The sequence below is a fragment of the Hoplias malabaricus genome, chromosome 16 (assembly GCF_029633855.1).
Source record: "Hoplias malabaricus isolate fHopMal1 chromosome 16, fHopMal1.hap1, whole genome shotgun sequence".
NCBI classification, from domain to species: Eukaryota; Metazoa; Chordata; class Actinopteri; order Characiformes; family Erythrinidae; genus Hoplias; species Hoplias malabaricus.
Window position 1 is genome coordinate 18,184,319 of NC_089815.1, and position 14,771 is coordinate 18,199,089.

The 14,771-nt window shown below is 38.8% G+C and overlaps 1 protein-coding gene across 1 annotated transcript in view; it reads right to left on the reverse strand.

Moving 5' to 3' along the window:
* Window positions 1–14,771, reverse strand: part of polrmt (polymerase (RNA) mitochondrial (DNA directed)) — a 65,853-nt gene that overhangs the window by 32,134 nt on the left and 18,948 nt on the right. Inside the window, exons 6-13 of the mRNA XM_066647678.1 lie at window positions 13,853–14,002; window positions 11,851–12,018; window positions 10,847–11,017; window positions 10,496–10,735; window positions 5,356–6,147; window positions 4,124–4,246; window positions 2,961–3,083; window positions 1,981–2,160 (exon numbers count right to left, since the gene is read on the reverse strand). Coding sequence (XP_066503775.1) covers window positions 1,981–2,160; window positions 2,961–3,083; window positions 4,124–4,246; window positions 5,356–6,147; window positions 10,496–10,735; window positions 10,847–11,017; window positions 11,851–12,018; window positions 13,853–14,002 — 1,947 coding nt within the window. The remainder of the gene's footprint in view (window positions 1–1,980; window positions 2,161–2,960; window positions 3,084–4,123; window positions 4,247–5,355; window positions 6,148–10,495; window positions 10,736–10,846; window positions 11,018–11,850; window positions 12,019–13,852; window positions 14,003–14,771) is intronic.

Consider the following 14,771-nt stretch of genomic DNA (forward strand, 5'->3'; position numbering starts at 1 on the left):
GCGACACTACCTGCTGCGCCACTGTGCCGCCCCCATAAATAATCAGACAGAGCAAAAATAAGTCAATATTACCTACCTATGAAGCAGGAATAAAGCAATACCCTCATACTCGTGTGAATTCTTGTGACAAGCGAGAATGGGCAAAATTGAAACTGTTTCTCTGTTCTGAGAACGATTACAAAGTGTACTCAAAAGAAGAGATGATATAACACAGTTGCAAAATGCCTCTGTCCTAACCTTTTTGGAGTGGGTTACAAGCATCAAATGTGTTTTATGTATAAAAAAAATAAAAACATTTTGATCTATGCAACCTATGAAATCACTTTATAGTTGGGAATTCATGGTATTTGTAGTAGGAATTCAGGTGGCCAGCTCTTTAGCTCCTAGGCCCCAGGTAAGCATTGTTACCCCATGGGACAAATTAGCACTGAGTGGACCCAATGGTCTCCAGCTGCTGCCAAAAACCCACAAAGCTGCTGAACAAGCAGGCTGTTTCCCTCATATTCACACAGTTAATCATACTCTATAATAACACACACACACCTCGCTGACTCTCTAAAGGTGATAATTACACTTCACTGCTGATCTAGAGTCACTTGTTTGTTTGTCCACACAAGAATACAACAGGGAATGGGGCTGAAGCAGAGAATTAATTAATTAAATTTCTCAATTTTTTCCTCTCACTCCTTCTCTCCCTCTCTCATACCCAAACAAACAAACGCCTCTTCTCACACCACTTGCAGAGACAACCAAATTAAAACGAGCAGGTGGAAAACAAGACAACAAACACTTCTGACAGACAAAATATAGATATTTTGAAGTATAGAAGCATAAAAGAATAACTGTGATCAGACCAAGTTAACGGCAACACAAAAGCCAAAATAAAGGGATCTGTTGTAGCTTTTAAGGCTCAAGCATGATAAGGTCAAAGAGTGTCAGTCAAAATAATGACTGTCAAAATGTCTTCAGCAACCTTCAGAATTATCCTTGGTGAAGATCCGCAAATTAAACTTTGAAAATACATTTCTATTGTTTTGGAAGCTTGATCCTATAGTAAAATATTGGAGAAAGAAAAAAATTTGATGAGGCCTAAAGAACAAGGGACATACCTCAACAAAATTATTATTAGCCCATGCTTATGGATGCTCTCTGAATAACCCAACTTCCCCAATGGTCTAACTCTGATCTTAATTTGTACTATCCAATCACTGCAAATTAAGTGTATTTTGCAGAGACGCAAAAATAAATTCAGATCTCTTTCAGGCAGAGATGTAAGCCATTTATAAAATATGCTGGATATAATTTTGATTTATGATGGTCTACAACCTTTGTCCCATTAAGCGGAGGAGCTCTAATTTCAGGTACAAATCTGACAAAATGAACTGTGGTGTCCACTCGCTTCTTGCACTCGTTAGGTTTGATATGACTTGAGTTTTAGGTCGAAGAGTGGTGTGGGGAGAACACTCTTTACTGCTGAAGAGCCTGAACGTGGTGGAGCGTTGCCTTTATTGATAACCACATTTATCCAAATAAATTGAACATCCGAATCTCAAACGTAGAATCTGAATACATACCCCACTTGTGCATACACTGTACCACTTTGTGGATGTGTTCTAATTTGAGGCGTAACACTGACAAAATGAACTATAGCTTTGCTGTAGCATATTAGTGTTTTAGGCTTCATTCAAGACTTTTACGTTGACAAAGCTGAATACATGTGGAGTGTTGCCTTTATCACCATGTTTATACGAATTGCTAAGAATGTCAATATTGGCTGCACAAATGATTGATTTCATAATTTTTTTAATTTTAATAAAAATAATTTTCTGAATAATTTCATCATTAAGTATAGAAAAGCAAAGGCAAATGGCTTTATGGCAATTACAATGTGTCCCCGGTCAGTTGTAACTTGTTCAAACACTTGACCAAATGCGAACTGTCCAGTCCAATACTTTTATGACAACTTTCGGTGGCCCTTACCTTGGGGAAGTCATCAATCTCCTTGAGTCGCTTTTCAATCTGTAGTCGTCCCCCGTAACGTGTGACGCCATAGACTACTGTCATTACTGTCTGCTTCACCACCTTCCTGCTGATGAAGCCCTCCAGCACTTGTGCAATCTTCAGGCCTTTGGCTGCATCCCGAACACGGAACTCCTCCACCTGTGCAAAAAAAAAACCCAAACATCCTTTACACTCAGCAGGGAAACCAACTCAAGCAACAGCTTCATATGGAGCAGCCACTTTCTGATGGAAGAATCAATCACAGAACACTTTCCCCTTCCTTTCCCTCATCCTCAGCAAGAAATCAATAGCTTGAATATGGTCTGAGAGCCCTTGAGTGTAATTCATGAAGAGGTAAACAAACTAACTGATCCCAAAGTCAACTATAAAACACCTAAATCTAAACAGAAAAAAAGGCAGAGAGAAGAATCACTAGTAATGCAACACAGCATGTGCAAATCTCACCCTTCTAAATCTGGTGTCCAAAACCCCAAAATTCCAGGCAAAATCAGCTAATATTTGATTTCAAACTCAAACTTAATACCTTTCACAAAGATCTTAGGACCTCATAGATATGTTGCAACTGCAACTTGATGTTTTTGGCAAAAGGATCGATCTTGCTTGCGTACACTTTACTACACTTGACTGAAGTGAATTAGAGAGGCAAGTCATTAAAAATACACAGCCTTCTCAGAACTGGAAGTTTACCGCAACAAGATTTCAAGCATAGTGCTGCAGCCTGGCCCAAAGTTCTTAGGAGGACAAACTGTAAGGCTATGTATCGCTCCTCCTTAAAACTGAAAGCATGTTGCCAAGGTCCAAAAATGATGGAGACACCCCACGGCCCCCCACATCAATGGCTTGAGTAAGTGGAAGCGAGGAAGGAAAGACAAACCCTGGAAGAGCAGCCAGGAGCTCAAAGTAACTCTGGCGCCCTCCTACAGCCTGTGTTCACTGACCTGTTGGGCTACACCGCTGTACACATCCTGGGGTACTTCGCAGGGCATGAGATTCACAGATGTGGCTCCAATTACATCACGGCCCAGGGCAGCATAGTGCTGGAGACCATTGCAAGAGCCATCCTGAGAGAGAGAGAGAGAGAGAGAGAGAGAGAGAGAGAGAGATTATTTTATTCTGACAAGACCAATTCAACAAGCTGATGCCAGTGTAAATTTCAAAATGACAGACACCTAACAAAAAATATTAAAGATATTTAAATATTTAGGCACAACATATGCTGCCTAATAGAGAACATCTATTATAGGGATTTTTGGGATGTCCATCCTTATTTCAGCAATTACAAACACTACAGCTTCAGAACTGGATCAACTTGTATCTACGGTCCCTTAAAAATCACTGAGTGCTAGCGAAAGTAAAGGTGATGAAACACAGTGGTAAATGTTAATATCCCAGCTTCTGTCAAACTTTCTATCAGAAAGCAAGAGCAGGTGGGGGGGGTGGGGGTGAGGCATATATATATATACACACACACACCCACACGTGCATACATACATACATATACATGTTTCTTTAACAGTGACACTGTTTAACAAGAATAAAATGATAATTGTATATATGTCGAAAAACAGTTTCATACTTAAACTGTGTCACTAATTTTATGTTTTTTATTATCATTTGACATACTGACCCAACTTATTAAATATTGACATTCTGATTTAATAACTGATAAACAATGACTAACCAAATGAGAAAATCTGCTGGCAATAAGCACACCAGTGACTGCAATCTGGCTGAATAGAATTACAAAGTCATAAAAGAGCATTTAATTAGACCCAAGTGAACTTGCTGAATTTATGCTCCACGGCTGCTGCATATAATAATGAAAACCAAGGGAGCACAAATATCAGGATTCAATGGAGTGTCTAAAAGAAAATGAAGTGGGAAAGTATGGTTGTGGTGCAGCAGAGACTATTTCAGCTTTAGTTCACCTTAAAACCACTCAGCCTACTTTAAGAATCTTCTGCAAGAAGACCTTAGGTTCAAAGCCTCTCTCCCTCTTACAGCAGCTCTGTGAAGTACCTCACCCGCCTATTTTTGACTAATCAATATAGTGTTATCTTATCTGTTATCTTTCTCTCACTCAAACACACACATCCAGCACCTGATGTACAGGGAAATGGGAGATGAACTTCGTGTGGTCAGGTGATCTGGAGGCATTTGCTATTTCCATGCAGCATGCCAGAGTCTGCCAAGGCTCATCAGCATTCATCCACCATTTCCTCCCCTGAAACACAACACATGGCAACTCTTAAAACAGAAAGACAACAATGTGCAGCTATATGAGCACATACTGCAAACTACAGAAAATCCAGGATATGAGGCATAAATCTACTGACTGGAATCCCAATGTGTCACAGATTCACATAAGTTACAGAATTAATATCTTCACATTAACTTTACTCTACGGAAATGCTGTCCTTAATGTAGCGCATACGTTACAGAACAGAAATGTATTTAGGACTGTAAGTAACAGTTATTGCTATATTACTAATGATTATTCAGTTAACAACTTTGTCTTTTCTTTAAAAAATGGCCCCATTTTAACACCCCTTTTTATATACCTTTACCATTCAGAATTGCACATATTTCGTTACATAATTAGCCATTTGTAGCATAAAAAAAGGGAGCAGCAGATTTTCCAATCACTATGCACTACAATAATTATTTGTAGATAATTGTTTTGTCTGGTTTTTGTTTAAACATCTGTTGTACTGTTTGTATTTATGTTGTTGGTAGTTCTGTAATTGTTAGCTTTGTTTTTTTTTTTTTTTTAACTACCATCGTTTAACAGTTTGCCTGGTATTTTTACAGGACAGAAAAATGAAATGTGCCAGCCAGCAATGACTTCTGGTTTTGCTGTCAAACATGTCTTCACATGGTCTCTGAACCCCTCTAGGTCTCATCCAAGATGCTTTACTTGTGCCAATAAAGTAATTGAAGCCTCCATGGGTTGCTCTCTTGATAAAAACAGTTATTTCCAGCTACCACCATGCTGTGAATCACTGAAGTATGTTGAAACTTAATTGTTATTGTCACGTGGTTAAAACTTGTAAACTGCATTGACTTCATAAAGTTTATCCTGTGCTGACCAGATTTTAACATTCTGGTTTATGTAAATACTACTAAAAAAAACAACACATTCTGAAGTGGGCAAGCACTATATTGTGTAAATATTATTAATTTAAATTGAATAAGACAAAAGCGATTTTTCTACTATCTAATGTGATTAATCGTGATTATTTATTAACAGCTCTAATGGTAATATTATAAAAAAATAATAATAATAATAAAAAAAAAAATAAATATTAATAAAAATAAAAATATGCGACTCACTGAGAGAGGGTTGTCTGCTGAGTCCAGGATGTCCTCCATGATGCTATTTGCATATTCCAGTCTCCCATCCAATGAGCTGCGTTTCTTCAGGCCAGTAAGGTTGACCAGGTGGATCTTTAGCCAGTTCAGGCCTTTAGGACCCAGAGGCTTGCCCTCAGCGAACAGCAGGATGGCCCTTGTCACATCACTCCCCAGGTGGTTAAAGTAAGGTGGGCAAGGGTATGTGCGGCCCCTGAAGTCCATATTGTGAGGGAACCAAAAGACCTCGTCCCTAACATGGTTAGCGATGGACAGTTTGTACAGTGCATCCATTCGCAGGCTGTGCATCTCTCCAAATTTCTTTTTGGCCTTCAGCACCTCTCGCTTCAAGTGGGCCTTCTCCTGAGCTGTGTAGGATGTATCATGAGGATTAAAGCGCGGGATCTCAGGGGCTTCGGAAACTGGTGGAGGGATGTCCAGCTTCTCGCTGCCCTTCTCATTGAAGATGGAGATGATGATGTCCAGCAGGGGTTTGTTGATCTTCCAGGCACAGTTACTCAGCTGGTTAAGAGAGTCCAACACCGCGTGGAGGTCCTCGTTACGACATTTCTCCAACAAATGCTGGTGCTGGACGGCTCCCTCCACTGCCCGCATCAGTTTGGTGGGGGTCAGCAGGTAGGCTCCGCTCTTCAGTGACGTCCAGGGCACAGGTGGACACAGCATGGGCATCACGTATGAGTCGAATGTCAGCTTGGTCTCCGTAGCTTCAGTCTGGATTTGCGTCAAGATCGGGTGTGGCTTAATAAACCCAATCTAGGCACAAACAAATGGGAAGGAAACCAGGGATTAAGCCAGCTCTAGTAGGTGTTAATATTTCCATTAACCTCTATATATAATCCTTACACATTGTGACAACCCAACATTAATCACAGCTGCTGCTCTGTGGAATACATCTGTTCAGTAGCAAGGCTAAGTAAAACTAAATATGATGGAAATAAGCATAATGCACACTGAAATACAGTATACATACACCTCCAAAGAAAATAAGTCTTGTAAACAAAGGAATTGATTATAAATGACAGCCACTTTGGCTACTCCATAAAGCTTAAAGAAAAGCACATACACTGACTAAAGCCCTTTGTAGCACAATGTAAATGAGGAGATATTTTATTCAGAAATCAGTGTACAGTGGGTACGCTTCAAATGTTTTCCTAAAACATTTGAATATAAGTGTTGTTCAAGTGGCAATAAAGGGAAAACTGATTTCCAAGTCTCATCACGCGAGTGATCATCAAGAGTTTCAGTTCCTTTTAAAGAACCATTTTCAGAGCTCCAACAGAGTCTGTGTCATTTTTATCTTCAGCCCCATTTTGAATTTTCAGTGTAAAAGAACAGAAGTAAAGGTACTCCAGACACAAGAGCTGTCAAAAATCAGTAGAGTGTGTGCAGTAAACAGCCAAAAACAAATCAGCTACAACTAAAAATACAGCTATTAAGATTACTTTCCATTCAAGAATATCAACTCAACTGTAGAGAGGCTCTGATTTTCAATCTACTGTTCTGGACTGAGCTGCATCAGTGTGACCTGCGCCGTATTTATGTGAAACAAGCAGAGTTAAGAACTGCTCCCTATTGCTTGGACCATCTGCAATCTCAGCAGATAGAGCAGGGCTCCACACTGGGCTCTGAACCTACAGGTTTGACTGACAGGGTCATGGCCACAGTAAGTCATTCTGGGGCTCTGGGCTACACGTACTTAATCACACTCATACTAATGCACCAAGAGATTTATCACAAAATTGAAATGTAGATTTCCAAGGGACATACACTTTGTCACATAACACTTCTTCTGAACTAAAGGGCATGAAAAATTAGTCTGTATCCCTTTACAGCAGTAACAGCACTTCTTGGAAGGCTTTACACTGGATGCTGGAACATTTCAGTATGAACTTAATGGCATTCAGTTATTAGCTACAGCAAGGTCAGGAACTAATATTAATGAATATCTCTGGATCACAAATGCAAACACATTATAGAGGCACTTGATGGTGCTCCATCAGTCCAGAAAATGCAGTCGCACTGCTCCACAGCTCAATGTGGATAGTAGGATGGTAGCTTAATACCCCTGTAGCTCATGCTTGGTATTGGACATGCTGACATTAGATTGATGTGCACAGAAAGGGTAACGGTGTCCTGTTATTTTACAAATAGTGAACCCAAATGCATCTACACTTTTAAACCTCAGATCTTGCAGAATACTGATTACTTTGTCTTCACCATCAGTCGGCATAAATCCTGTTAAATGCTATTTAACCACCAAGTTGCATCAATTAACCACTGATAGATTGTCTTTAAAGACATTGATGATATCATAATGTGGTTTACCTTAGCATATTAAATGACTAAATTCACATTCTCATGTCGTAGCTTATTGTGTACCTTGATATTTTCAGCAAAATAAGAAACCAAAAACAAATAAACACTCTTTATGGGGTGCTAGACCTGGGGAGTATACTTTAATTTTTTCAAATTTTATAATCTTGGTTTTAGAGAATTTCTGTAAAGCACTTTAGCTGCATTTATGTATGAAAAGGGCTATCGAAACAAGATTTATTTATTTACATACTTAATTCTTTTTTTCTAACCAGGAGTGCACTTTAGTATTTTAGTAGCTGAACTCATTAATTAGAAGGGGTGTGTATATGCTGGACATATAGTGTACACCACTGATAAACAATACCAGACGCTATTAATAATGTTGCTCCTCAATTTGCCTTGAATATAGTTACATCATTGGGATGCAGTGGGCAAAATGGAGCTTCTCCCAGCAAATTATTCTGCCCTCTACACACACATGTTCGCACACTCACACTCATGAACAATCCTTGGGCAGTAAATCACTCGGCCAATTAAGAGGACAGTAAAAAAGGGATTAGTTTCAGAGCAATTAGTCTTCCTCTGCCGGCTCTATCTGCTGTAGTTGGAAAAATGGTTCCGTAATTCATACTAATATATGTGGCTGCAAGCTGGAAAGCTCACGTGAAAGAGGAGAACATTAGGGTTACACCAATCAGAAACTTTTATGGTCAATTTGCATGGTGATTTCTTTCATTCTCCAATTTCTTGGCTGAATTTATCTAAGCCATTGATTTTTGATTTTTTAAACCAACAGGCAGCAAAGACAATAGCATTGTGGATGCGCCTCATCACGGAATCAATTACAGTTGCAATCTGTAAGTAATTGATACAGTCTTTGTTTGTTTGTTTGTTTTTTTTTCTTGTCTTTACTTTAGCCCAGTGAATCTGAAATATGAGACATGGACTATGGAAGTAATTCAAGGATATTTACATATATATTGGGTAAGCCATAAAAGAATCAAAGCTCTTTTAATGCATAGTCCACCCAAGTAAGTATTTAGCAATGGCCTCGCACCACTGTTTCTTAAACAGTTGATTTCAGAGGTAATGTTCGAATTCTTGAAAGTTGTTACTGCGAATACTTGCATTTGTTCCAGCCAGGGTTTGTGTCTAGCAAAATAAATAATCTGCAGTATTTTCAATGCCTAATGTGAAACAGCCATGGAAGGAAACTACATAAACTTAGCACAAAAAGTAAGGAAATATATTTTTGGTAGATTACTTCTTGGCAATAAATATTATACTGTTGGAAGGCCTACTAATTTCCCTTTTAAATAGTGTCACATTTGTAAGGAACATGCATTTGTGGGGTAAGCAGTAGAGCTGAGTATGTGGGATGCCATCCTACAGCAGTGTGTGACCAGGCTGGTGACCTGCATAAAGAGGAGGTGCCAGGCTGTTGTGGCTGTGTATGGTTCTCCCACATGCTTCTGAGACTCCTGTATGTTAAATGAATAAATTGTTAAATCGCCAGTCAATGGCAGAATAAGCTGTTTGGCATTGGCAGAGAGGATTTGGCAAATTATTCATGGGCGCTACCCATATACTCAGCTCTACTGCTCATCCCACAAATGCAAATTAACAGGCTTTCCAACGGTATAAGATTTATTGCAAAGAAGCATTGTTACAGCAAAGAAATAATCTACCAAACAAAAATTTATTTTCTTTAATAATGTTACAACTTATATGTACCATCAAGGCCATGCTATAGGAAATTACTGGAAAATTCTTCAGAGTGTAGAATGCACTCTGAGAAACCCCAAGCAAAATAGTGAATAGCAATTTGATCTATAGGATTATTTAACAGCCTATTAAAGCACCACAATATAGCACAGTAAAGGGGTATAGTACCATATAATCTATGATTCTATATTTTATATATCATATAAATCAACTTTTTGTTTTTAGAAATAATTTAAAATTAAATGGATATCTTTAATTTGCCTTCTCTTCCACAACATGATTATTTTATTTGAGGCATCGGGAGGAATACAATATCAAATTACATACTTAAAGTGACTAAATATAAACCCAACTTACTTCTATTAGTCATCATTAAAGAAACAATATGTAATTCATTAATTCATTCATTCATTATCTGTAACCGCTTATCCAATTCAGGGTCGCGATGGGTCCAGAGCCTACCTGGAATCATTTGGCGCAAGGCGGGAATACACCCTGGAGGGGGTGCCAGTCCTTCACAGGGCAACACAGACACACAGGGCAACACACACACACATACACACACACACCTACGGACACTTTTTGAGTCGCCAATCCACCTACCAACGTGTGTTTTTGGACTGTGAGAGGAAACCGGAGCACCCGGAGGAAACCCACGCGGACACGGGGAGAACACACCAACTCCTCACAGACAGAGCAGGAATCGAACCCACAACCTCCAGGTCCCTGGAGCTGTGTGACTGCGACACTACTTGCTGTGCCACCGTGCCGCCCAATATGTAATTAATACCATCAAAAATTATATAGGAAAGTAATTGTTCGTTATTAGATATTTTGCTGTAAACTGCATTACAGAAGCACTGAAGAATCAAACTGCTCTATAGTATTTGAATAACTGACCCACAGATTCAGAAGACAGAATTCAGAATGACTTTTTCATAATGAAAATCTTTGGGGGGGAAAAAAAAAAAAAAAAAAAAAAAAAAAAAAAAAAAAAGTGACTGCTCTTTAAACTGTATTATATATTTCATGAAGTGAGAGGAGGCGTTTTTGAGAGTACCTGGCGATTGCTGCGGAATGTGTACATGTGATAGAGTGCAGGGATCAGCTTCTTCTCCTGTGCCTGGTTTAGGATGTTGTTCTGGATTTTGAGCTCACGCACCAAAAGGTCCACCAAGAAGCTTCCCAGCTGAATGTGCAGCACATGTGGCCAAGAGACGTCATCACTTAGGAGGGAGGGGCCAGAGCTGTTCTGTGCCACCATCCAATCCCAGTGTTCCCGAGGTAGGACACTGCTGTACTGTAAATGTGCAGAACATTACATAAGGGACTTCATTTATAATTTTGTTCTATTATGGTTTACTTTTTCTGGTGAATTTACATTTCTTTTTGCACAAGGCAAATTTTGTACCTTTGTGTCTTCTGCTAGAAGCTCGGTGTATGAATTGTAGATGGAGGTGAGTTTCTCCACCATCTGGCTGTGGTTCTTCTGCTGGATGCAGAACATGTTGTGGACTCTGATGCCCAGCTCCTTCGCTATGTTGAGCAGAGAATCACCACTGGGTGGAAGATTTGCCAAACCCTGAAAACCACAAGGAAAGCTATAAGAAAATCAAAGACTAAAAATCTGGAGGCTGTAAAATTGTTCTACGCCTTATAGTCTCAGCCACAGATGCTCCACCCACAAGAAGATGCTACCTGAACATAAGCGTATATACTTCCATAAACAGTTTTTACTGGCTCTGGTACTGGTCCAAAGTGAATCAAAAAGACTGTATCCTTCTACATTATATGCCAAAATAACAGACTATACTTCAGAAGTAGGAGATTCTTGGCCACATTAAGTGGTGAAAGGTACCTGACTTTTCCTAGAAAGTATGTGAGACTATATGCCTTGTGGCTTGCAAACTAAAAAGAAAAGAATCCACTTCTTTTTCTGTAATTTATAAATATTTTAAATATCATGTACCCTTCATCATATCTGAGATACTGTAATGTACATAAGTCAGAGAACACCGCTCTAGGGAAATACCAGATATTTATTTATCAACATTAGACAAAAACTGAAAAATATTTAGTGTTTGCCCTTATTATAGATTCCATTCTTTTCAGCAAATATGCTTTCAGTTTCTCAGAAATATCTTATTTAATGTCTTAGAAGTTGATTTAGCAATATTTTACACTCATTATCTAATATTTCTATATATTGGAATCTAATCTCCTCAAAATCATCTCCAGAAACAGAACTATGATTAATTAAGCTTTAAGTAGATTTTACACAGTACAGTATCTGCATCCAAACTAATTTCATATGAAAATGAAAATCCTGATTTCAAACTTTTGAATGGGGATTCTAATTGTAGGCAGGGAGCTTTAACTGAGGGTGACACAAGGATAAGCAATGTTTTTCTGTACCTGCAGCATGATATTGACATAATCCTCGTCACGAAGGAGGCACAGGAATGGGTAAATGTCTGTCTTCCAGTTTCTCAGTTTGCTTTTGCCTAAAATCAGTTTGCTTTCTCTCAGAGCCTGCAGCAGCGTTTTTTGCCAGTGTGTACGTTGCTCTGCTAACAGTTTCCTCTGAAAAGCAACAGAGAAGAGAGAACATTTTCAAAGGGCTGAACAGATGCTGCATACCAAAACTTTCTGCTGCAGTTTCATAGTGAAAACAACACTCCCAGGCATCAGCAACAGTAACACAGCAGATACAAAGAGATAAATGGTAATGATGGTGAAGTGACTTTGGGAACACCTATCTGATGGTCCACTGTATTTACTTACGTTCTCATCCTTGTTTTCACAGATATAAATGGATGATTAGTTCTCTAGATAAACTCTCCAGTTCCACTGCTCTAGAGCCCAATGATGCTGGGCTCTGTAACTCTCCAACAGACCACTTGCACTGTGCATGCTGAACTTGCTCATGGGGAGCTGCTTCAGAGCATCCCAATCCATGCTTTTCTATATTATACACACTGTGAAGCTCTGTGGACCATTACACAACAAAACAAGGAGCTAGCATATGGTTAAGACATCTCAATGTATTATTATATTCTGCAGTGTATTATATTCATCAGTCTGACAGAGATTGATTTGTATAGGTACAGGTGCTATCTCTCTGGAAGTAGGAAAGTGGTTTAGCTATTCATCAGGGGGTTGTTCTTTCCCCTCAGACCAGCAGAGCGAGCAGATGACACGGTGCTGATAGGTTGGCCGCACTGTCCAAAGGTGACTCTCAAACCGCTTGTAGGGACACATTAGAAGGCATTAGTATTCCATTCGGCACTGGTGTAAATGCTGTGGGCCCACCAGGGACCCACTGACCTCTCCGGTCTGGGACCAGGAGCAGAATAAGCTGACCAAGTAAATGTCACTGAAGAAGGCATCATGGAAAAATGCAGTAATGAGGGTTGTATCAGATTATACTCAGAGACCACAAGATTTCACAGGAAAACAGTGTTTAAGCACACACTTGGAGAAAAGATGTGCTGTCAATCACATAAGAGATGCCATAGATCTAAAAAAAAAATATGAAGTTTGGGAAAAGTGACATCACTATCCAGCGCATTAGGTGTGACGAGAATGCACATTGGTCAAAAAAAAAATGTTAAAAATAAATGAATAAATAAAATAATAACCATTTAAAAAAAAAAAAGTGGCCACCTAATCATGCTTGACTGGTTTCAGTGCACGTTTCTTTAAATGATAACGAGTCACTGTTCACCCTAAGCCAAGTGCACAGGAGTGAAACCCAACCCAAGTGAAAATGAGTGAGCAAGACTGACCTTGTTTTAAGTAATTTTAGTAAAGTTCTTTTTCTTCAATGTTCTAATTTTTGTAATATTGCTCAGCATCAACCTCTCTGTGGTTGCTGTTTATTTGTACTCTGTTTAAAATAGACATGAGATGCAGAGCAACATCGGAATAGCTGGTTTTATCCCAAGTTTTTCGACCTAGGCAGTACACAACTGTCTGCTTTTTGTATATATCCACTTAAAATAGTCATACTTCTACCAGCCTCAAACTGATTGTAAACTGTAGAGAAAGGATAGTTGCAGCCATAGTGCTTAAGGCACTGTAAAGCATAGAGATGAAAAATTAAAAGATCAATAGTATGGGTTTTCAACATGTACAAAGACATTTTGAAAGAAAACCTTTTTGTATTTATTATGTAGTTATGCAGTTTTGTGTAATTTGCCAGTGTTTTGTGTTCAATCACTGTCCTGAAGTCTGACATCTTGTTCCAATGAATACAAACCTATACTGAAGGATGACAGTAAAGAAAATAAAGACTTAAAAATAAAAGTGAACAAGTTCAATAAGAAAGGTTAAGTTGCACTTGTATTCATGGCAAGCTTTTTATCCAATTTAACATCCATTTATTTTTGTGAATAAATGAGCATATACCACATACCATTCTGGTCATGTTTTCTGTCACAGGCCTCATTGCTTCCACCGAGTCAATGGTTATGGTATTGGCCTGCTCCTGGGTCAGCTGACGCTTAAAACGGCCCTGCAGATCTGCCATACTGAAGTCCAGTTTAGGATATCTGACGTCTTCTCTCTGAAATACACAGGATTAGAAGTCAAGACGAGAACAAGACAGGAACAATGCTACAGTTCAGCATTTGGACATGACATTTAAAACACCAAAATTTAAATAATAATAATAATAGTAATAATATTTTTTTACATTCATATTAGTTTGTTTACAGATATGTTTACTAGGGTATTATTAAACATTTGCTATGTTGGAGTTTAAAAAAACCAAGAAGCCAAACTTTTTTAGGTTATTGAACCTAGGAAACAAAATGGCTTCTTGTTTACAGCTAGTAAACATTGAGACTATAACTACAGGACAAGCAGTGCTTGGAAATGTGCTGTCAGCAATGGTGTGTGTGTGTGTTTTGAGATTAAGGCAGTCTGTAAAACATTGACAGCTTGATGGCAAGGTAAATGTGCAATTGTTTGGCTCAGGTTACAACAATAACTTGTGGAAAATGTCTCAGTCAATTGATTCCTTATCAATAAATTAGCAGCATGAATGAATTTAAACTATGCTACATGTGTTTCTTAATGCAAGATTCAGTAGCAACTACTCTTCCTTTCACTATTAGATATAGTTGGGGTCATATTTCCAGGGCTCAGCAAACCCACAGCGGTGTGCAAAAAACACCCAATGACTTTGATTAACGGCCAGTCAAGGTGGTGATTACATCACTTAACTATGCTTGTGCCCAATTAAAATGAAATAAGCATTTATTAGGCACGCTGGGTCTCGCTTTCAGCACAAGCCAATGGTCTGGCAGATGGCCAAGTGGATGCACAAGAGA